This window comes from Microtus oregoni, unplaced genomic scaffold, assembly GCF_018167655.1.
Source record: "Microtus oregoni isolate MIOR12 unplaced genomic scaffold, Mior012 000009F_ref0000495, whole genome shotgun sequence".
Taxonomy (NCBI): domain Eukaryota; kingdom Metazoa; phylum Chordata; class Mammalia; order Rodentia; family Cricetidae; genus Microtus; species Microtus oregoni.
The window spans coordinates 26,296,265-26,321,076 of NW_024543068.1; the positions used below are offsets into that span (position 1 = coordinate 26,296,265).

At 43.8% G+C, this 24,812-nt stretch overlaps 1 protein-coding gene across 1 annotated transcript; it reads right to left on the bottom strand.

Moving 5' to 3' along the window:
• Window positions 1–2,642: 2,642 nt before the first annotated feature.
• On the bottom strand, window positions 2,643–12,786 carry Tmx1 (thioredoxin related transmembrane protein 1). Its single transcript, XM_041658528.1, has 8 exons — window positions 12,556–12,786; window positions 9,790–9,905; window positions 9,250–9,295; window positions 7,640–7,768; window positions 6,202–6,247; window positions 6,016–6,117; window positions 5,840–5,906; window positions 2,643–4,724 (listed from the first exon to the last, which is right to left on the bottom strand). The coding sequence occupies exons 1-8, from the start codon at window positions 12,705–12,707 to the stop codon at window positions 4,543–4,545; spliced, it is 840 nt and encodes a 279-aa protein (XP_041514462.1). The 5' UTR covers window positions 12,708–12,786; the 3' UTR covers window positions 2,643–4,542.
• Window positions 12,787–24,812: the final 12,026 nt, after the last annotated feature.

A 24,812-nucleotide genomic window follows, 5' to 3' on the forward strand; every position in this document is an offset into this window, starting at 1 on the left:
TAGGCTTGTTTAGAGTGTTAGCGGTGGCTCTGCTACAGAGGGATCCCGGACTAACTAACTCATGACTTCAGTCTTCAGCTCCTCTCCCCACGGAAAGGTAAAGGAGTTTGTAGCTTCTCATCATGTACTCTGCCGCTCTAGAAATCGGCCCACACCCCAGCAGGGGCTGTTTCAGCCTTCACCTATCAATACACACCCTCACCACTCACTCCCAGTGATTCAAAGTGCCTAGAAGTTCCTGTATCAGAAGGCAGGGAAAGACCAAAACATGCTACTGCAATCCCTGCCCCTGAGGAAATTACAAAGGTTTCAGGAACCAAGGACTGGACGTGTGTGTCTAGATGCCTACATGTCTCTGTATTTTTTTTTAATAAATATCTTTTTTTAATGTTTATTTATTTGTTTATTATGTATACAGTATTCTTCCTGCAGGCCTCATTACGGATGGTTGTGAGCCACCATGTGGTTGCTGGGAATTGAACTCAGGACCTTTGGAAGAGCAGGCAATGCTCTTAACCGCTGAGCCATCTCTCCAGCCCATGTCTCTGTATTTTTATCTGAGTGCCTGTATGTCTGTGTGTGATACTGCAAACAGAGAGACACCAAATGCTGAAAGCACCCTCACACACGTGGCCTATTCTACCATTAACAACTTTACTACCACGATTATTTTTATTCTTATGGTATCAGAATTGTAGGAATGCTAAACTTCAAATAAATACAAAACCTGCCAGACACAATTATTTATACTTAGGAGGACATTCAACTAAAAAAATTTACCTTAAAAATTATGCGACCTTGGTGCTGGCGAGATGGCAGTGGTTAAGAACACTTCTCTTACCTCTCCCAGAGGGCGGCATTTCGAATCCCAGTACCCATATTGTGGCTCACAAACCTCTTTAATTCCAGGCCAAGGGATCTGACAGCCTGTTCTGACCCCTGTGGGCACATGCGGTGCAAGGACATGACAGCAGGCAAAACCCACACACAGTAAAATAATTATTAGAACACAATTATGCTGTGGGGCTACCGAGCCAGCACAGCCACTAAATCACTACTGCGCGTGCGTGAAACCTGGAGGTCTGCTCTGGAGAAGCCAAAGCAAGGCTGGGTGGGCCAGTGGCTTCTGAAATCCCAGCCTCGCGAGGTTACAAGGCAGACCCAATATCCTCTGTGCACCAGTGCATTCCTATCAACTGCTTCGGGCTCGATTGAGAACCTGCTACAGTGAATACCGTTGGGCTAGGAGGGTGACGTCCAAGATCCTCAGCGCACGATCAAATACACACCCATACATGCGCGCGCACCCACATACAAACGTGCTCACATACGAAAAAAGACCTGGAAAAACAAGTGTTTCTGCAGAATAGACTTTAGTGCACCCGGAGCAGCCCAGTGGCAACCAGTCCCTTTACCAGACACGCGGATGAGGCACCGTGGTCACCGTCACCCTCCCGTCCCCGCCCCCAGCACAGTAAAGTAGAACAGAGTGTGCGGGCTTGCAAGCCCCAATTCCTCGGGTGCTCCTCTCCAGACAGCTAAATAAGGGTGACAGGCAAGAGAATAAGGGAAGCCAGGACCAAGGTCAATAATCACTTCACCATCGGCATGCCCTCAACTTTGGTTAAGGCAGAAAACAAAAACACAAGATGGCATTCGGCAGCAGGCATCAGATTTGCACGCTCTCTAGGCTAACTAAATGGAATCCATTTTACCAGGATCCAGTGTAGCCATTACCCAGGTGTGAAATTCTACAATATTAGATTGGTACCAAAGACCTTAGTCATTAGCATCCTCTATGGCATCTGATGCTTGAGACTTTTGATGCTTTGCTTCTCGTTATGTGTACAGGAATGCCGGCCCTGGGGGAACAGTGGTGCTGCATCCTCTGGAGCCGGAGTTACAGGCAGCTGGGAGCTAACATCGGCAGGTGCTGAGAAGCAAACTGGTCTCAGCAGGGTTTTCAACCACCGAGCCACCTCTCCATCCTCCAGACTTCATTTTTAACTGGCAAAAGTTAACAACTTGATTTTAAAAAGAAAAAAAAACTGACAAGAGAAAAACTGATTTCAAAAGCACCATTCATGCCCACTGCAGCTCCAAATGGTGGTAGACAGGCATTTGCTGCTAAGGAGAAGTAAGATTTAAACAAAACAAAAACCCCAGCGGGTTGCTCAGGTTTCAGGTCTCTGTGACAAAAAGGACAAGACTAACCAGAACATTCTACCTACTTCTACTGCCTCCCCAAAGGTGTTCTCTTGAAAGATGCTTGCCTGTGTCACATGGGAGTCACAGGGACTAAACTGATACGAGAAAAATCTTAGCAAAGCTCCAACGGGTGTGCTGCGTATGGGCAGCAGCTGCTACACAGACCTGGGCGCCTTTTTGTCCAGTCATCATTAGACAGTAAATGGCAGAACATGGTATGTCCCAGGAGACCAATTTACAGCATTTGATGGAGAGGTAGAGATGGTAATGGGCCAGGATTCTCTAGTACATTACCTGCACCACAATATCCATTCTAGAACCATTCGTAAACCCACCCATGTAGTTTTGTACAGTGGTAATAGCAAACCAAAATTCTTCAAATGTCTACTGTGACCTTAGAGAATCATGAAATATGCTTATGAGAACACAGTATCTTAATTCAGGATACTTTTAATTTTGTATAATAAAGCATTTTCTAGTTAAAAACCCGACAATGTCAAAGATACAACAGAAACACTAAAAACAAACAATGTTTGATTTCAGAGTATTATCCTCCTGAAGTGATTCAGAAGACGAGCCTCTGAGTTCCCGTGGAGCGACACATCTACCCAAGACTCGAAGCACTGTCAAGTGGCAAGGGGTTAAGCACTTCTCAAACATGAGTCTAGCCATCACTGCTGGGCTAGAGAGTGTGCTCAGCAGGTAGAGGATTGCCTAGCGTGCAGGACAGCACTGGAGATAGTGCACTCCTGTAATCCTACGACAAGCCAGCAAGGGCAGGAGGGCCGTCCGTTCTGTCATTCTTGGCTGGCCTGGACACGAGACTGTTTAAATGAAATCAGTAGAAATCATACTTCTCTCCAACATTATTGAAGTGCTTAGAAACATTTATTTTGTGCTTAGAATGTTTTTCTAAGCCACCACAAATTACATATCAAACTCTGACAACAGAACATTTACGATTATAAAGGAGAGGCCTGAAAGGAAGCTGTTGCACATCACAACACGGCAAGTCTAAGGGGTTCACAGAGAACACAGGCGGAGGGAGTGCCACAGAAACCATCTACTCCATAAAGGCTGGATGGCTCATTCCGAGAATGTGGTCTGCTTTCCCCCTTCGAGACATCAAGACCGCCCCCCACAATGTCCTTCCTCTTGCTGTAAGATGAAATCGATGTAGTCCATCTTGCTGATTTCCACGTGTGAGATGATGCACAGTACCAGCGACAAGAACAATACAAAATTTGTCTTTAAAACAACAATGTTACAATTTTCAAACACAAAGCAATATACTGACTATAAAATTCATCAAGGACATGTAGAAGACAGACATGATAAAAACACATAGTAATGGATGTTTCTCGAGTAGATTTCAGACTTCATTTTACATCAAATTAAGCTTTGAATTTGCAAAATATAAAATACCAAAGCTTTTCCACATCAAATTTATAAACCAGAAAGTTTCGCCTTCACATTAAAAAGAGAAAAGCAAATAAAACTTGAAGAACACACTCAACAAAAATAATTTAAAATCTGGAATGTATAGCCAAATTTGTACATTTTCAAGTGAACAGTTCAATTTGATGATTCTCTCAGTAAACTTCAACTTAATAGGAAAGTACTGTTTACCCACAGTAAACACAACAGTGATACTGCTAATTTTATCCAACTTAAAAATATAACCCTTGACAAATATAGCGAACAAGAGACCAAAACAGGCCATCAACCTTAAGAATTAACACAAGGCCATAGACTTATAAAAACTTCTTAAATCAGCAGCATATCCTAAGTGTGATGTATAGAAATGAAAGCTATACAGTAAGGTAGTTCTGTTAGCTGTATAATCCAAAATCTATGAGGAAGGTTTGGACTCTACCTAAGTGCAGTGTTATCAATGAAGTACACAGCATCTTGAAACAATGGGCAACGTTCCCAGTTATGGGAAATATGTTCCTTTTTTCACACAGTGAAACTGAGAAAAATGATGTGAAATGAGAAATCTTTCTCTCTAAAGTGATTTTCTTAAATAACCCAGGAATGCAAATCTTGGGAAAGGCAGTTTTGAATCTCACACGAAACAGATCATTAAATATAAACACAAATCTTACTGCTTGGCACCAGGATCTTCTGAAATTAAACAACTTTAAAACATCATAATATTCTTTAAACATGTTTCAAACTGTTACGCCTAACTGCTTTATTTTCTGAATGAACTGTCCAACCTAATGACAACCTAGACTGTATGTACAAGCAAGTCACAGTTCACTTTAAAACAGAGAAATGATAGCAATCTTCAGTGTTGTCAAAACCATAATATTAAGACATCTGTAAAAATTAGGATTTATCATCTGTGGCCAACGACTGGCCCACACAGCGCTGTCTTACACCACTCTGAGGAGAGTCTTTGCTTGCTTCCTCTTTATTTTCTGTTTCCTCTTCCAAAACACCTTCATCATCAGCCTCTTGTTCCTCCTCCACTTTGTTCAGAGACTGAGAAAGTTCTGGTGATGGTTTTTCTTAAAGATCAGAAATGTGCTTTTGTTAATGTACTAAATTTTCTTTAGAATAAAATCAAGATACAAGGACTCATAAGCCATGTTTAGATTCCCAAAAAAGAATAAAGCAGATATTATAAAGATTCATTTACCAAATTAATTCTAATTACTTATCTGTTCATAAACTAACCCAAAATTAATGAATCATTTTTAATGCAATGAATATAAAAGCTGTGATAAAATACACTCCATTAAACAGAACCATCTCGTGACAACGTGATGTTAATTTTTCATTTAATTCAATGAGGAAAATGATTCTGTTCTCTCAAAGAATAGCAATGTCTGGAGACATCTTTTGGATGTCACATCTGATGGGCAGTTCAATACTGCTGACCACTCCACATTACATCACTTTGTAGATATAAAAGATAACCCATCATGAGCAGAATTAGGTATCTAAAATAGAGCAAGTGTCAAGAAGCGAGCTGCACCAGAATTTCCTCAACTCTAGGATTATGAGCATGGTCTTCTATGTTCACCTCACACTAACTGGGAAGAATTCAGTATACAGCAAGTAAAGTGAACTGAACAATTCAGATTATTCAAGATTAAAAATAAGTGGCAGGAAATTATTAGTAGGAAACAGTAAGTGTTTCTAATTATGTAAACTCATTTCGTAGCAAAGGCCACCATCAACACCAACTAACCCTTCATCAGCTTTTCCTACTATTGTACCAGAGGGGGAAAAAAAAGAAAGAAAATTAATTAGATACAAAAAAATCTTCAAATGTGGCCACTATCATAATGAGTTATGTCAAAGGTGGAAAATATTTAACTTTTTAAAATATATCCATGGATCCATGGATATAGTAAAATTTTCAAATACACTGACTGGACACTGGTTATGGTCTCTACAAGCTGCAGAAACACTACCGTGCTCTGGATATAACAGTGTTAGACCAGAGCTGTCACTTCTCATGAACTCTCTCTCACCTTCCCTTTAGCCACAGCTGACGAGGGTCATGAACGGGAAACACTGAGTGTTCAGGTTGTGTAGTGGGTGTAGCGCAACGCAGTACTTGCCTGGCACACACACAGTCTCGGTATCTCACACGCACGTGCACACAGTGACTTACTTGTAGGGGGTTGCTGTGGTTTGCGCCTTTTTGAGGGACAAAAGCAATCTGCCACAAATATCATAAACTGCAAAATAAGCAGAAATCTAACTGTACGACGTGCAATCCAACTAATATTAACAACACCATCATGTTTTCAAGTATTTTTCTTAGTACTCTACAAATAGAGTACTTACAAGTCCCAACATCAGTCCTGAAAGCACAGTCGCAAAAGCAAACACCAAGTATGAGCCCCACGCTGGTATGCCAAGGTCGTGAACAAAATAGCTGTGGCTAGTCTGAAATAAAGAGAAGTAAGCTAAAACCATGCTCGTTACAACAGGAGTTAGAAATGGTTAAGATAGAAAAAGCTTAATCCATACCCTGATGTATACAGAGAGCTGAAAAAGTGCTGACATAGTAGTCATCCTGAAAGACAGAGGATTGAACACGTGAGCAAAGACATACAGCTTCGCCTGTGTCTATACACTGTATCTCCTACCCTCAACTTCTCCAACATGGCTTTCTCACTGGTATTAATCAGATATAAACAGCAATGTAAGAAATGAGCACCGAGTCGTCAAGTACAGTATAAAAACCAACTACGTTCACATTTGTTAAATGCAGGTGGTTTGGATGAGCAGGATTTTTGGTTTTGTTTTAAACTTAATAAAAAGTGTTGAGTTTACAACTAGTTTCCTGCAACAAGTACAACTGTTGCTGCCTAGGGCTTCGTCACACAAAAGCCTAAGATAGCTCCATCTGATCCAAATGCCAAACTGCTGAGGTGAGTAGCCTTGCTGACCTGGAGCGGCCCCTGTTCAGATAGAAAAGGCTAGCCTGCTGCACTGAAGACCCAGGAGAGAGATTACAGGCAGCCACGTTCCTCTGCTGAGAGTAGCGAGTGGATCACGAGATTCTCAAGCTGCTGCCTAAGTTCAACACAGAAAAGCACTCTCGGCATGTGGTTTGTGTTGTTTAGAAAGGAGGCAGTGGCAAGAGAATCAAGTTGGAGGCCAGCCTGGGCTATCCAGCGAGACCTTGTCAAGAACAGAAGGGAACTGAAACATGAGCCTCACTGTAGTAAGCACTAACTAACCGGCACCAGTACCTCCAGGCTCTGGAACCAACCTGGGCACAGCTGCCCAGTGGGCAAGTGCTGAGGGCTGAAGGATGTTAGAGACACAGAAGGGAAGCTCTACCTCCAAACAGCGCAAGGGCCGATTCTTCCCACTCCCAGAATGCACTGCAGCATTGTGTTCTTGCAGCTAGTATCCCAACTCTCCATCTTCTGATGGCAAGTGTAGGAGTGATTTAGTCACACCAAAGCCCACGCTGCCAAGTCTCCCCAGGGTGGCAGGAAACATGCTTGTCATCCTCAATCCCAACTGCTCTGCAAATGGACCTAATTCTAGCGATGTATAAGCTCACACCATTATTCACTGATTAGACACACTGTTCATACACGCTATCAGGATAGCCACCCAGTCCCTCACATCAGCAATGGAAGCACATGACTGACCGCTCTCATTTCCATTTAAATTACGATCAAGGAATAGTCTTACCCTTGTGCCATTCAGTCCCTAAAGGATAGGGTTCTCAATGATAGATACAACCAAATCAAAGCTAAAATTCTCTGAAAAGTGTGATCTTACAACATGCCTAATCCCAGCTCACAAGAATAAAGCTCCTGCTTTCAGGGTCACAGGAAACATCTATCTGAATAAACCATAAAAACCCAAGAAACAGCATGCATGCTTTACTCTCATAAAATACAATTATGAGCAATTAGTTCTAAAGAAAGAAAGTCCTCATACTTACAGAACAGAACTTGGGCCAAACCATGATGAAACAGGCTCAACGTTCTTCCATTCCTTGTCACTTATGAAGTTTATGAAGTCCTTCTTAGTCCTTGGGCCCAGATAGCGCCTGAACTCACCATCTTTACAACTAAAGACCAGAACTAAATATTAACTGGCAGCAAGAAACAACTCTGTTTCCCCATTTCTTTATTCTGAGGTTATTTAAACCTCACCTTCAAAAACACCAGCAGAACACCAAAACATGCTATTACCACTGATGGCATCATAGCCACAAACATAGAAAAAGATGAGCTGTAAGATTTTATTCTTTCAAATAATAAAATCATGAAACACTGCAAGTAGAAAATCCCCTTTGAGCTGTGTATGTAATACACGTGTTAAAGGGATTATTATAGGGAGTTACTAGAACAGTGCTTGATCTACAATACCAAGTGTTACAATTCTGAGGTATTCCTTTAGTTCTCTGAGTCCTAACTTTATCATCTCAGCACTCTAGTAGGCCTCTGGCCCCACAGCTGTGACGGGTCAAGTCTGCACTCTCCCCTCCACCCACCCTCACCATCTAGCATGTGCACCATGTGAACTCTCTCAGCTCCCAGATCTTCAGTCAATAGTGTCCCACCTTACATGGTAGAAACTGTTCGTCTCTAACTTTATTAATTTAGACCTTCTATCTAACATTTAGTTAATATGGCTAAGAGTTTGCCAATCTCGTTGATTTTATACAAAGTAGGGAAAAGGGTTTTGCTTAAGTTTTAAATAAAGATGGGGGTAGAGGTTGTTACTTTTTGTTTGTTTGTTTGTTTTTTGTTTTTTTGTTTTTTGAGACAGGGTTTCTCTGTAGCTTTTGGAGCCTGTCCTGGAACTAGCTCTTGTAGACCAGGCTGGCCTCGAACTCACAGAGATCCGCCTGCCTCTGCCTCGGGAGTGCTGGGATTAAAGGCATGCGCCACCACCGCCTGGGGCCTAGTTTGTTACTTTTGTTACTATAACTTTAAATAGGGAAAAAAAGTATTTCCTGGTATTTAGCCAACAGCTACTTAAGTGGAGGTCAAGTAAACAGAGTAGCAAATGTCTCCCGCCAGGTTAGTTTGGGAAAAAGTCAGAGTGGCGGAGCCAAAACTTGTTCATTCTAACTTGCACGACCGACCACGCCTAGTTTCCCTGTTTGAGATTACTCAGAAAAGAATACTTACCCTGCACACTTGAAAATTCTACTCCCAGGTTTTCATTTAATCTTCAAGAACTCCAGGAACTGCTCTGGCCAGCCATGGCTTCTCTCTACTATCCACTTGCCTACAGACTTCCTACAGGACTCATTACAACTCCGGACTCATAGTTACTGACTACTGAAGAGGACACACCATTTCATGAGAATGTCACTTTCTAAAGCAGTCACAAATCTCTGAGTACAGGGAGTGTTTTATGTATAGTTATTTACTGTCTACCTATAAGACTTAGGGTACCATTAAAACCAAATCGAGCTCTCTGAAGTCCTTGCTGAATATAATGAGATTACCTCAGGTCTTCAAACATAATCCAAGTCAGAGGCCTACTTTTCTAGTAATGTGTATTCCTCTCCATGACTGAGAGCCTTCAAATACTTACTGATAAATAGAAGGGAGAGCAGTTATGATAAAGCGTCCACTCAGTCCTACAAATGACAAAAAGCACACAACAGAGCTTTGTGAGGGACAGTTGTTTACTTAAGAGTTGATTCAAAATTATTTAAATGCTAAAAAGAACAAGAAAACACCTAAAGGTGAGCCTCGTAATCGACAGTGAAAATATGAAATAGTTGTTAAAGCAATTTTAAGGACGCATCAATGTACATAAGTCAACTAAAAGGTTTGTGAAGCCTGAATGCTGGTTATCTGTGAATAGTTAAGTTTACCTGAGGATTACTTATACCCCAATGTGACTGACTAGCTGTGACAAGCCAAGGAAAGACCATCTTAAGGTCTCAAACCAAAATGCATCTGTCACTCAAGAACAAAGGTAGCTTTACTGTTGCTAAGAATGGGAATGCTATCACATCGTGAGTACTCTGACAGGCAATAGTAACAGCAGCCGACATGTTTTATTAACCATATGTTGACACAATCAACAGCATTAGCAAAGAAACACAGCAAGTCAGAGTTATGGTACCTGTTTGCTCTGTGACATCCACTTTTGCAATTTTAACCTCAAGATCTTCTCCCCATTCAGCAAAACTTTCCCATTCTGGCTGAAGATTTTGACAGGCAGGGCACCAAGGCGCGTAACTGTAAGATATGGTTAAAGACGCAAACGGTAAGGACTTTAAAGACCTAGCTGCCAAGAAAAATTTCTGAAGACTGTTTGTACTTATAGCACATAGGTTTATACTTATAACACAGAAAATGATCCACGTGGGCGGCTCATACCTGTAATCCCAACTCGGGAAGTTGAGGCAGGAGGACTGTGGAGTTCAGGCCCAACAGGGGCTACTGCGTTAAACAAGGAAATAAACCGGGTAATTTTACACCGATGAAGAGTGCGCCCGACAGTGTGGGCCGTCAGCAAGTGCTGAGCTGATGAACTAACACATTCACAAGAAAAGTAAGCCAGAGAATAAACTCTGAAATACACAAGAGCTGTCCAACACGCCAAGCAGCTTTCAAAACTCTTTAAGCTTTTTCTATTAAATGTGGCAACCAGAAAGTTCAAGGCTTTTTCCCCCTAAGGTCACTAAGTTCACTAAATTTACAAGCAGTGTCAAGGAGCAAGGTACTGGAAAAACAGCAAGTGCCTGGGTTGTGCGAGCTGTGGCCTGGTACACCATCGACTGTGAAGATTACCCAGGGATTGCCCCGGGAAGGCAGGTTATTTCCTAACAAACTAAGCTGGAGACCTGCATTCCTATGCACAAATATTACTCCAAACCTAACCCTCACACAAACATGCAGGGCAGACAAAACTCTACTGGCCAGAAACATGTCTGTCTGAGTCAAAGACCCTGAGCTTACAACCCACCGGCCAAGGCACTGGCATTCTAGCATGGCTCTGAAACACATGGTCATTCCAGGCCCAAGTTTCTCCTCAGAATTTTATTCTCCACTTCATTGCATATCATAATTTGCTTCAGCTTCCAGACCCAGGAAGAAGGAAGCCCACACCCAGGAAAACACGCCTGCAGTTTCACCAACTGTTTTAGGAAAATCAAGCTTCTAAGACAGGCATACGAAGCCTGACACACAGTGTTACGTACAAAAGCCAGACTCTAACAGTAAAACGACAACGAAGGCATCTCTATAATAAAGCTCACCAGGGAGAAAAGAACTCCCTAATTAAATATAGGTGGTGACCACCATTACCTGGATTCTTCCTCTTAAAGTGTGTGGTTTCTTTATGCTTTTAAAGAGTTTCTTTAAATCCCCCAATTTTAGCCAAGGAGAAAGGGAAGCACTAGATATTGTAATTTCAGATCGATGTTTTATCTCATATCCAATATTTTGCTAGTTTTGCTCCCCTTTATACCTTTTCCGGATATTCTATTTACAGTGTGACAAAAAAATGTAAAAGTACCTTTTTGTAATATCTGAGTTTATATTTTACATATAAGTTCATAACTACAGCTTTAACTAACAAACACTAAAACAGCTTCCAGGCACAATCTAAGCCATTCATGACAATGACTCAATCACCATTGGATATAGTTCCTCTCCCTGTCAGTCCACTGAACGTTCTCCCTATCTTACCCTCCACAGAAATGTTCCAGACATGGCCTCTTGTTCTATGACTCAGGTGTTAGCGAGCTGAGGAAATCCACTCCACCTTTTCCATTCTTCCTTCCTTCCTTCCTTTTTAAACACCTTTTCCTTAACGAGCAACCCTAAATATAACCATAATATAGGAATACACCAGAATCTTGCTAAAGGGTTGCTAATAACAGTGCCTGCATATTTACTCGAGGCCCAACAATGCCACGCTAGCAACCTCTGAACAGAGCAATCTGTTTTTCTGTAAGGGGGCGTGGGGAGAATGCTCTAAGGAATATGTAGATTAATTACAAAAAAGTATGTAAAGGTCCTGAGTAGTGCCCAGGAAACAGTTACTATTCAATAGTGGTGCTTTTGCCAGTATCAACCAAGCCATCTATTAATTAACCATACCATCAATTTATTATCTAAAACAAAGGCCAAAGGCAGTTTATATCCCACAGCAACAAAATGGACATTACCGAAATGGAATCATCACGTAAGACACGTGATTTTGTTCCAATGATGGTGAACTGGTGTTCCTAAAGGGCCCACTAATAATCACACCAAAGCATACGCAATACCACTTTATAAAGGCCTACATGCCACAATTCAAGCCATTCTCTAAATTGCAAAAGCGCACGCCCAAAGAAAAATGAAACTCAGATCAAAACGGAACGAATGCAGGCAAGGAGAGAAAAGGGGAAATAAAGATTTATTCGGCATTTACAGAAAAAAAAAAACCGCACAAAATAAAAAATTAAAAAGCCCCAAATTCAAACATTACAAGTGGATAAACGCAACACTTTCCTAATGACAGCGCAAAAGCGAGATTTTGTTCACTATCATATTCTGTAAAATTTGGAGATTTAAAGTCTAGACGTCTATACGCGATCACTAAAACAGTCTATCGAACTAGTCAAGACCTCCGCCCGACCCACTCCCATCCTCAAACCCGCTAAGGTTGTTCTAGAGAGTTCGATGTGGAACGTAATCCTTTAATCGCACCACAAGTGCCTAGCAACGACGAGGCTCAGGTGCACGCTTTGACAGAAGACTACTATTCCCGGGTAGGAAACGAGCCTGGATCTGGGGGTGGCAAAGGCTGGGACCCCGAGACCTGCCCGTCAGGTGTGCAGCTCGAGGGAGGGGGCGGCCGCGGGCACCAGCAGACAGACAACCGCCTCGCACTTACAATTCTATCATCCACTCCCCTTCCAGCAACGAGGTCCAGTTCTCATCGGTGAGGATGCGCACGTTGCTCCGCCGCCCCTGAGCCCAAGGGACCGTCCAGAGCAACAGGACCAGGGCTGCCAGGGGAACCAGGAGACGCCCCAACTGCGCCATGTCAGCCGCTTGCACCAGCCTCCGCGCGCGCGCCCGCTCCTCCCCCCCACTGCAGCTCCACTTCCGCTCTGGCGGCCGCTTCGCTCCTGCGCACAGGGAGCCTGCGAGGCGCGCCGGCCCTCCCAGCAGTTCAGGGCGCATGCTCGGGCCCTGGTCTCGGCGGGAGGTGGAGGGAAGGGAGGGACGTGCGTCTCTCCCGGTGCGCAGGACTAAAGCGGTGACTGCGGCTTGTGGTCCTCGGGAAAGCGCTAGACGGGCGAGCGGAGGGATCAGGATGGCGTTTTGGGGCAGAATGGCCACGTTGTGCCCACAGCTGGCTAGAAGGGTCACCATGACAGTTTTCTCTCGAATTTGCCCTTTCAATACATATGTCCCTAAGTTGGAACGAATGTAACTCGCACCGCTCCTTCAATATCCTGGTGGCTCACTACGCCATGTACTAACCAGTTTCGGGGTGGTGCGGGGGTGGCTCTTTAGAAGAAAGGTAGGTGTTCGCGGAAGAAGCCAAGATGGCTGCAGCAGTTCCAGGTTTCCTGGCGTGGAGGGCAATAGGTGGTTTAGGCAGCAGCTACTCACCGCTCTGTCATGGCAATAGTTTAAGCAAGACAGCTTCACTGTGGTGATGTGACTGGACCATCCTTCTCAGGTTAGGTTTGTTCCTCTGAGGACGTGTTTTGTTGTTTTCTTACGTACATCTAATTAAGTGTAGGGCAAGGATCTCTTTATGATCGTAATGTGCCGCTGCTTGCCATAAAAGCTCTCAAGGAAATGCTATTCAATTTGAGATAATCAAATCAAATTACCCCTGCTAACTAACTTAGCAACCACCTGTTGGATTGGTCCGGAATCCATCTCTTCCTTCTATTGTTAGGGTATCGATACAGACCATTGTCTTTTTCCTGGAGTCCCTAGTACTCATTTTTTAAGTACTATAATTAATAATTCACACATCGTACCATTCTCACTAGAGATCCATGATGCAATAGTTCTGAGTAGATTCACAGATGCACAGCCATCACCACAGGTACATTTAGAGCACCGTCATCACTAACAAGAAACCCCACATCCATAACCAGCCTTTCCTGCCCATCCACTCGCTTTTCACCCTGACCCTAGGCAAATCTCATTTACTTTCTGTCTTGGTAGCTTTCCAGATGGAATCGTTTCTCTCACTTGAATTATGCGTTACGTTGTCTTTTGTGATGAATTAATTTTAACTCTTTAAGCAGAATTTCCTGCGTTTCCCCTCATGTTTGTAATGGAAGGCTTTATTAGATTCTGGCCTTCTCTTAGGTAGTGTCTGTTGCCTGTTCTTTGCCTTCCTTGTGTGTGGGTTCAATTGTCCTGTCTTTGCAAAACTCAGAATTTCTTAATGGAAACGAGGATTTTAGGAACTGTAACTCTGGATATCGATTCCCCTTGTAGCCCTCCATCTTCTCTTGTTGTTTGTTTAGTGAGCTGGCAAGGCAATTCTAGTGAAGTCTTTCTCAGACTGGGGACATGCGTGCAGGTCACCTGGGTGATCGTGGGCAGGGTTTGCTGGCTGTCACTCTTCCACAAATGTCCACCTCCCTTGTTACGGGCAGCCTGAAGCACTGGCTGATTACTGTTTGCTTTTGTTTTGTTTTAATTCTTGGCATACATTGTTCCACAATCTGATAAATTTTGGCTGATAGATTTTTGAGGTCAACGGTTGAGATTTATTTTAACCCCAGGCTGGTTCGTCTTTGTCTCCTTTCTTAATTCTCTCTGGTGAACTAAGAGGCTTATGCTTCTGCGTTTTGCTGTTCATTAAGGATTTTTTTTTTTTAGTGTAACTTTAGCCTTGAACTTCCCCCCTATACTCTGTTTAATAAAATCCATCCCTTTGGGGAGCTCTCAGAGCTCTCCATCTTTTGAGGACTTGCTCTCCTCTGTCCAGGCAGTCTCAGCCTTTGTTCTAGGCACCTCGTAGGATCTAGTCTTAGTTAAGTCTAGACTAATTCTATTGGAGCGTAGCCTCTATCGCGTGAGCAAAATGGCAGAGAAGGTGATTGGCGCCACCAGTATTCTCAGTCCGCTCCCCCCAGAGCTTTCTCTGTACATGTGGTGTCCTGGGTGCCACAGATTTAGTCCTTGCAACCCAGAGTTGGAAGAGATTTAAGAGGCCAGCGGCCTTAATGGCCTGACTGGATGGATATGCGCATGCGCTCTCTGACTGGCGCACAGTGGAGAGGAGATAGAGACCTGTGTTCTTGGTGACGCCCTCTACGGTAGAATGTTCACCAGAATGAGCTGGGGTGAGAGAGTGGTGACATAAATACCAGTATGAGATGGTTCAGGTGCCAGAGAGTCGCGGTCCTCTCGCAGAATTTTAGTAGATATTCTCAGAGGGCTGGGGGAGCATCATTTACTGTCTGCAATTTCCAGACACTTGGAGTGAGTTTTTGGTTGTATAGTTTTCAACACGTTACAGGATGACCTATGCCCCTAGGAATCCATATACTGAAGTCCTGACACCCAGTAACTCAGAATGAGAGCGCATTTGAAGAAGGGTCTTGAAAGCGGCAGTTAAAATGAGGTCATCGGGAGGCCGGAAGTTACTGAAAAAGGTGTGCTGGGTAGTTATGTCAACTTGACACAAGGAGGGAGCCTCAATGAAGAAGATGTGTCCATCAGATCTGGCTGTAGGCATTTTCTTAATTAGTGATTGATGGAGAAGGGCTCCACCTATTGTGGATGGAACAGTCCCTGGGCTGGTGGTCTTGAAGTCTTTAAGAAAGCAGGCTGAACAAGTCATGGGGCGCAAGCCAGCTAGCAACACCCTTCCATGGCCTCCGCACTATCTCCTGTCCTTATTTGCAGTTCCTGTCCTGACTTCCTTCCATAAGGGACTACAAAGTGGAAGTGTTAGCCAAATAAATGCTTTCCTCCCCAGCTTGCTTTTTGATCATGGTGTTTCATTGCAGCAACTGAAATCCCAGGACAAAGGATATCCTTGGAAGAGAAGAACATTAGAGCACATATATATCATCAAAGTTCTGGAGACTTTAGGAACGGATGGAACAAGCCTCAAAATAATGAAAGCTATATACAGCAAACCTATAGCCAACAATATATTAAATGGAGACAAACGGCATTTTCTCTAAAACCAGAAAGAAGACAAGGATGCCCACACTCACCTCTTATTCATAGTGCTCAAAATCTTAGCTGTAGCAAGTAGACAAGAAAAAGGCATAAAAGGGGTGAAAATTAGAAAAAGAAAAAGTCAAACTATCCCTATTTACAGATGACACAATTTGTCAAAAATCAGGTGTTCATAAGTGTATGGATTGATATCCAGGTCTTCATTCCAATTCCATTGGTCCTCCTGTCTGTTTTTATGCCAGTACCAGGCTGTTTTCAATACTGTAGCTCTGTAGTAGAATTTGAAATCAGGGATTGTGATGCCTCCAGAAGTTTCTTTATTGTACAGGACTGTTTTGGCTATCCTGGGTTTTTTGCTTTTCCTTATGAAGTTGAGTATTGTTTGTTTGAGGTCTGTGAAGAATTTTGCTGAGATTTTGATGGGCATTCCATTAAATCTGTAGATTACTTTATTATTATGTTAATTCTACCTACTCAAGAGCATGAGAGATCTTTCCATTTTTCTGGTGTCTTCAGTTTCTTTCTTCAAAGATTTAAAGTTCTTGTCATACAAGTCTTCCACTTGTTTGGTTAGAGTTACTCCGAGATAGTGTATGCTATTTGAGGCTAATTATGCTACGGAGCTATAATGATAAAGGCAGTCTGATACTGGCATAAAAATAGACAGAACAATGGGATAGAACAGAGGACCCAGAAATAAAATACTTAACACTCAAGTTTTGACAAGGAGAAAAAAAACACATGTTGGAAAAAAGATAGCCTATTCAACAACTGGTGCTGGCAAAATTGGATATCTACTTTTAATGAAATTAGATTCATATTTATAATCTCATACAAAATTTAAAAATGGATTAAATACCTTAATTTAAAACTGGAAACTGCAGCTTCTAGAAGAAAACACAGAGGATGCCGGTCAAGCTACTGGGGGTAAATAGAACCTTTCCAATAGAGGATTAACAGCACAAGAACCAACTGCAAGTATCCTCAGATGGGATGACATGGACATAGGTTCTGTTCAGCAGAGGATACCATCAGAGGGCACACGGACAGCCCACAGCCTGGGAGAGCAGACACCATCAGAGGGCACACGGACAGCCCACAGCATGGGAGAGCAGACCCCATCAGAGGGCACACGGACAGCCCACAGCCTGGGAGAGCAGACACCATCAGAGGGCACACGGACAGCCCACAGCATGGGAGAGCAGACCCCATCAGAGGGCACACGGACAGCCCACAGCCTGGGAGAGCAGACCCAATCAGAGGGCACATGGACAGCCCACAGCCTGGGAGAGCAGACACCATCAGAGGGCACACGGACAGCCCACAGCCTGGGAGAGCAGACCCCATCAGAGGGCACACGGACAGCCCACAGCCTGGGAGAGCAGACCCCATCAGAGGGCACATGGACAGCCTACAGCATGGGAGAGTAGACCCCATCAGAGGGCACACAGACAGCCCACAGCATGGGAAAGCAAACCCCATCAGAGGGCACACGGACAGCCCACAGCCTGGGAGAGCAGACCCCATCAGAGGGCACACGGACAGCCCACAGCCTGGGAGAGCAAACCCAATCAGAGGGTACATGGACAGCCCACAGCGTGGGAGAGCAGCTTTACCATCTACTCCAGACAGGGGCTGATGTTCACAACTTACAAAGGGGTGCAGAAACTAAACAAGGAAATGAAACTGCTGGTTAAGAAATAAGCAAGTGAATTGAATAGACACTTTTCAAAAAAGAAGCACAAATTGCCAGTAGCCATGATTAAAAGTGTTCAATATATCTAGTCATCAGGGAAATGCAAAACCAAAACAACTTTGAGATATCAACTCACCCCAATCAGAATGGTTACCACTGATAAATCTGTTGACAAATGTTGGAGAGGGCAGAACCCTCATTCATGTCGGTGATGGTCCAAATTAATACAGACATTGTGAAAATCAAGTTTGGAGATTTCTCAAAGGGGAAAGAAAAGAACTACTACACTGACTAGTCTTACAGAGTTGTCAGGGAGGAGGGAGCCCCAAGTGAGAAATGCCTCCCTACGATCAGACTCCCAGCAAGCTAGGTTGAATGTTTTTCATTAGTGATTGACGGGGGACCCACTCATTATGAGTGTGGGGGGGCACCCTGGACTGGTGATCCTGGATTCTATAAGAAAGTAGGCCGAGCAAGCCATGGGTAGCAAACCAGCAAGCACCACCCCTCCATGGCCTCTGCATCAGCTTGAGCCTTCAGCTTCCTGCCCTGTCTGAGTTCCCGTTCTCACATCCTTCAGTGATGAAAAGGATGTGAACGTGTAAGCCAAAAAGCCCTTTCCTCCTCAAGTTGCTCTGCTCATGATGTTTCATCATAGCAATAGCAACGCTAACTAGATTCCAGACTTCCAGCCTTCAGGACTGGGAGAAAACTGTGTGTTGCTCAGAGGGCACTAGGCCAGTGTTGGGACTCGGTAAGGGCGAGCTCAGAGTCTGATGCGACCAGCCAGTTACTCTTGCTTTGCTGAGGAGTGGGCTGCAGAGCCTCTGCACTGTTCTGTAGAACCACAGTCTTTAAACATGGGAAGCTTTAGTTGGCCCCAGTTCCTTCATGCTCAAACAGGGCCCCACCCTGTGCCTTCAGCTACCAAATTTATTTTCCTATCTAAAACCAAAGTACTCTTCCTGGAACACAAGATGGAGCATTTTATTACAAAATTAAACTATATAGTGGATGAGTAACATGCTGCTTATTATTCTCAATATAAGGTTCACATATCTTTTTTAAGGTTTATTATTATTATTATTAGGTATATATGTGTGTGCACATGGATGCTTATAGAGGCCAGCAGAGGGTGCTGGACTCCCTGGAGTGGAAGTTGTAAGCCTAGCCCTTTGCAAGAACAGCAAGTGCTCTTATCCTGACATGGTGTTTTCTGTGTATGTGCTGTGAGTCCATCCTCTCCAATATTCAAATTACAGTATGTGGTACCACCTAAGAGTATATAAGTAGCGGATGCACTGTTTTGTGTAAAGAATAGTGAAAACCCTTTCCTGTCCAGTACAGATGTTTTTTTCTTTAAATATCTGTGTACAGTATGTGTACATGTTTGTGTGTGTGCACCTGTGTGCACAGTTGTGCATGTGCACAGGTGTATGTGTGGAGGTCAAAGGTCCAAGTAGGGTGTCTTCCTCGGTCTCTGCACCTCTTTTACTTTTGAGTCAGGGTCTCTCACAGAAACTGGAGTCCACTGGCTCAGCCAGACTAGAGGGCCTGTAGGTGTCTCCTAGGCTCCCATCTGTGCCTCATGGGTTGAAGGCTTACAGGAGCACGCACTCAATCCAACACTTAGATGGTTGTTAGGGATCTGAACTTGGTTCCTCATACTTGGTCAGCACATCCTCCCAGGCCTTGCTGGAACAGATCAGTGGTTTTAATGGACAGATGTGGAACCCGCGGATGCAGAGGGCCTGCTGAACCTCCAGCTCTGAAGGGAGCCGACAGGACAGGCAGCCTGAGGAGCATAAGTACATGTCTGGGCTACTTAGTATACTTGTATAACAGCGTACTTTCAGAGTCAGAACATGTCTGGGATACTTAGTATACTTGTATAACAGCGTGTTTTCAGAGTCAGAACTCCGCCCACGAACTCTGGAACCTAACTCTAAGGTTTTTTCTCATAAGGAAGCCTTTCCCCATCGTCTATATGAAATGACCTTTTTTTTTTTTTTTTTGTGCTCATAGTTTCGGTTAATTAGAAGAAGGAACTGACCTTCTTCCTTATAGTCAAAGGGGAAAGGGTTTTGCATCTATGTATAATTTTTAAGGGAAGTTATTTCTCGTCATCTACTTAGTGGCACAGGGGTGTTGTAGGAAGCTGATTGTTTGTTCCTGGTTGCTCAGCCCCGAAATAACCACACAGAAACTATATTATTTGTAACACTGCTTGGCCTATTAGCTCTAACCTCCTATTGGCTACCTCTTACACCTTAATTTAACCCATTTTTATTAATCTGTGTATTGCCACATGGCTGTGGCTTACCACTAAGGTTCTGGCATGTCTGTTTCTGGTAGGAGTTACATGGCATCTCTGTGACTCCACCTTCTTTCTCCCAGCATTCCTTTTAGTTCACTCTGCCGAACTAAGTTCTGCCTGCTATAGGCCAACACAGTTTCTTTATTCATTAACCAATAAAACCAACACATAGACAGAAGGGCCTCCCACACCACAGGGGGACTTCTGGAACAGAAGCAGAGCTCAGCTGGAGAAACACTGGCCATATGTCATCTCGACAGGGTGCAGTCTCACGGTTCCTTAAGCCAAGGCCCAGAAGATTAATTGCATTTTCTCCTCCCCGACAGAGATGTGGGAAGGCACAAGGCAGGGTCATCCTAAATTTATAAAATTGGCTTTCACATTTAACTTGTAAAAAGCTTGCTAAATATTTTACAGTGTTCCCACTCCTGCATAAAATATTTAAATCATAGTGGTTTTCCCAGAGAAAAACCCGAAGTTTCAGAGATCTTTCCAGGGGAATCTCTAAACTAGAGTTAGTAAATAAGGATTTGTCCTCCTTTGTTTCCTCACTAATCGCTGCAGTACTTAGGGCAAGTTGCAGGGGGTTTGTAGCTCAAGATTAGTTCGCTATGTTACTGTCATTGTCCAGTGGACACGAGGAAAGCCAGGGCTACAGACACCGAGTTTAAATTCTCAGTCCGAGGCATGTGAGGTGCAGACACAGGTAGCAGCTCTTGCTAGGCAGATGGCCCAGGGGAGAGAAGACGATCGAAGAGATGCAAGGCTAAGAGGACAGCAGCAAATGTTTGAATTAGAGCAGCGCAGGAGTGGCTGTGTGGGTCCTCCTGGCTCTGGGGGGCATGCCCTGCCCTTGAGTATGGGTGGTTAGATACGTAACAACACTGAATTATACCTACATACTATGTTGGTGAAGGATAAACTTCGTGTGTGCAAACTCGTGTTCCATTTACAGATGGTTATGTTTATAAAATTCAGTAATTCTAGAAATTGTCCAGTTGCCCAAGGGAAGTAAGGAAGTCATCACACTTTGGGTTTTAATATTTCCAATCTGCATATTCTTTGGATTCAAGAGTGTCAGGGGCAATTGTTTTACAAAAGTATCGTGTGAGAGGTGGTTCAGCGGTTGAGAGCACTGGCTACTCTTCCCGAGGACCTGGCCTCAATTCCCACTGCTCACAATCACGTGTTACTCTAGTTCCGTGGGGTCTGTTGCCCTCTTCTGGCCACTGCAGGTACTGCACACACATGTTTTCAGAGAGAGACACAAACCCCTACACAAAAAGTAAATTTAAAACCGTTTGTAAGAGGGCTTTCTCATTCATTATTTTTTTAAAAAAGCATAGTGTATTATCTTTCAGAGCCACTAATTACCTCAGATATCAGCAGCCGCCACCATTGTCTCTCTGAGCTTCTGTGTGGCAGTAAACATCAGGAGTGGCTTAATCCTGCGGTCAGGATCAGAATGTTTCATGGTGTTAAAATGTTGATCAGGGAGCCATTGTCTGAAAGCTCCGCCTGTGCTAGAAGACTCCAAAGTAGCTGTCATGTGACTGGCAATCAGTATTGTCACAGTTCCCTTTCCCCATGGCCTCTCCAGAGGCTGCCTGAGCTCCTCATGACTGGCGTCCTCCAGAGCAAGCGATCTAAGAAGGCGAAGAAGGAAGGCACTGCCTCTCACGACCTCGCCTCAGGAGCAGCTCTCCAAGAGTCTGCCCCTGCCGCAGCCGGTCTTATAGGTCAGACCTCTGCATGGTCTGGGGCTGGAGGATGAAGCTAAGCTAAAGTCTCCACTCCCCTGAGCTTGCCCACCGTCTTTTCGCCTTGCTGGGACATGCCAGGCTCCAGGGTTGTCGGGCAGTTCTCTACAGCAAATCTCAGTCTCTCTGTCTCTGTCTGCTCCTCTTTCCCTCCCTCCTTCCTTCCCTCCCTCCCCTATCTCCTCTCTCAACACCACCACCATCATTGCCAGGCACACATACACGGGTTCTGGAGAATCCTAATACATGCAGTATCTTCTCTCTCTAAACACTGTTCTTGCTTCTTTTAATCAGCCAATCGCCGTCATTCTTATATGAATACATATTCAGTTTAAAGATGAATAAAATAAACATGGGCTTCCCCACCCCTGCCCAAGGTTAAGAGATAAACAGAGGCTCTTGGGCACTCCACATTTTTTTTAATTCAGTATCTTTTCTATTTGTAGTTTGAAAGCTTAGAAAATATAATTGTATGTTGCTACTCTCACTACCACCATGAATGAAGAAGCCAAGGACTTCAGCTGCCGCCTAAAAGCTACACAGATTCCTCACCAGATGGTGGCAGCATTTCAACATACAAATGCAACGTGATCACGGCACCAGGAAGAAAGACCGTAACAGTGGTTCAGTATTTAAAATTAAGGAATTTTTGTCTTGACTGTATCATTTCTTTCCAAAAATATACAGTATAGTTCTTTTGTTTAAAGTAACTTTAATGTCATTGTTTGTTTCTTCTTCTTGATTGACCATGTGGCGCCACCAGGGGGCAGAGGATGCCCCTCTTGTTACAGTTTTTTTTTTTAAAGTAAGTTTTTTTTTAATATTTATTTATTTATTATATATACAATATTCTGTCTGTGTGTATGTCTGCAGGCCAGAAGAGGGCACCAGACCCCATTACAGATGGTTGTGAGCCACCATGTGGTTGCTGGGAATTGAACTCAGGACCTTTGGAAGAGCAGGCAATGCTCTTAACCTCTGAGCCATCTCTCCAGCCCCTCTTGTTACAGTTTTAAGGGTTTCAGAAGGAAAGGGTTTTAAAGAACTTTAGTAAAAATCACATTACAAATGTCATAGATGTATTTGTCGTTTCTGTAACGATCCTACTAGGAGCAAATAGCCTACTGTCTGTACTGTAGTAATGACATGGATAATGGCAGCCAGGCCACAGAGATTCAGGCCCAGAATAAGAGGGGTGACACCGTGGGCTGCTACTCCACCCAGCAGCTAGATAAGACTCTCTCCGTTTATCCGTAAGAGGAGGCTGAGCCTTGAAGAGGGCATCATCTTCTGGATCTTCCGGCCAGATCTTCTGGACTCTGAAGCATCTCGATAGGTTCAGAAGTGGGGGGGATATTTTATTTTGGGGGAGACTCAATTCATCATGGCTTTAGTTTAGGCATATATTGGCTTCTGATATAATATCATATTTTTAATGTCACTCAAAAACCAATGAGTTTAATTCATTTTTTTGTTTTGTTTTGTCTTTCAAGACAGGGTTTTTCTGTAGTTTTAGATCCTGTCCTGGAACTCACTCTGTAGACCAGGTTGGCCTCGAACTCACAGAGATCCGCCTGCCTCTGCTTCCCGAGTGCTGGGATTAAAGGTGTGCGCCACCAGTACCCAGTGGACATTTTCTTTTGTGTGTGTGTTTATCTGGTTTTACATAGTATTATCTAATTAATGCTTAAAGTTAGTGTGCAAGGTAAGGGTTTCATCCATACGTGTTATCGGTTTTAATTCATGCAGAATTTTATAGGACCACGTGACTTAGAGGCAGTCTCTCAGAACTGGTCCTCCTGTTAACTAGATGTTTTACTTGGTTCCTATGTTTACTTATTCTTTTGTTTTCTCTCTCTTTTCCTTTGACAAAAAAAAAGTGTGTATCTGTCAGGACTTTTCTCATTTTCTGTATTTCTCCAATGCCCCCTTCCTCTTTTCTGCTAAAAATAGCTGTGCTTCAGTTCCCTAATAAGCATCAAGAACCATCATCTCTCTATCAGAGATAGTCGTTTCATTTTAGTGAGAAAGGGGCAGTGTTGCCAAAGGAATAAACAAGAGGGTGTGTGTGTGTGTTCTGTCTGTATGTGTGTGCTCTGTGTGTGTGTGTATGTTGTGTTGTTGTTGAGACAGTGTTTCTCTCTAAGGAGCCGTGGCTGTCCTGGAACTCACTCTGTAGACCAGGCTGGTTTCAAACTCACAGAGATCCACCTGCCTCTGCCTCTCGAATGCTGGGATTAAAGGAGGGTGCTGACATACCTGGCTTGTTTTCACTTCTGTTTTTCCCAGATAGTGTATCCTCTTCCCTATTATTCAGACAAGTAGGGCTAGCTGCTGTGAAACCCAGACCTCAGAGTGCTGGCAGCTTAGCCGAACCGTTTATATCTGTTGTCTTGTAGTCTGCGAAGGGGATTCTGGCTTGGACTCAGCCTTCAGGGTCGTCATGCAGGGAGACGCTTCTCCCATCTAGGGCTCCACCATCTGCTAGAACCTGGCTCCTCTGCTGGATCCTCCGCATCCGCATCCGAGGGCTATAAAAGATACGGTAGATCACGTGTCATGCTTGCATGATAAGCCTGGAATCGGGCAGCTGTGGTTCTGCCCTCAATGCATTGGCTTCCATTCCGATGTGCAAGGAAGGCCAGGAAGTGATATTTTAGCCCATGGTCAGGAGAAAAAGAAAGGGGAAACTTTGAGTATGTGGTAGCCTTTGCCGTGCCCGTGGTAGCCATCCTACAAAAGAAGTTTCTCACGATGTCTTTTTTATACAGAAGTGACTTTGATCCTGAGACTGGAGGGCTTTCAAGTCACAGCCCTGCCCCACTCCACCCCTACACTTTGAACTTTTAGAGTGTTTATGTTTAATTTCCCCCACATACACAGCAGATCCATTTCAAGAATCCCAGTACACTGAAACCACAGGGAATACCAAGTCCTTCACATGCTGTGTTTCCCATATTCACATACACACATTTAATCCACTCTCCGTTTCCCTGAGCACTTATTCCACACCATAGCCACAGTTCTTCTTTCAAGATTTATTATGTTTACAGTGTTCTGCCTGCATGCATGCCCGCAGGCCAGAAGAGGGCGCCAGATCTCATTACGGATGGTTGTGAGTCACCATGTGGTTGCTGGGAATTGAACTCAGGACCTTTGGAAGAGCAGTCAGTGTTCTTAACCTCTGAGCCATCTCTCCAGCTCTT

Excerpts from the sequence above, each read along its gene's own strand:
- Tmx1 (XM_041658528.1), bottom strand. The coding sequence starts at position 12,707 with ATGGCGCAGTTGGGGCGTCTCCTGGTTCCCCTGGCAGCCCTGGTCCTG. Across the intron at positions 9,906-12,555 it reads GGGGAGTGGATGATAGAATT|TTACGCGCCTTGGTGCCCTG; the intron begins GTAAGTGCGAGG and ends CATATCTTACAG. Across the intron at positions 6,248-7,639 it reads TTTGGCCCAAGTTCTGTTCT|GATGACTACTATGTCAGCAC; the intron begins GTAAGTATGAGG and ends TCTGTCTTTCAG.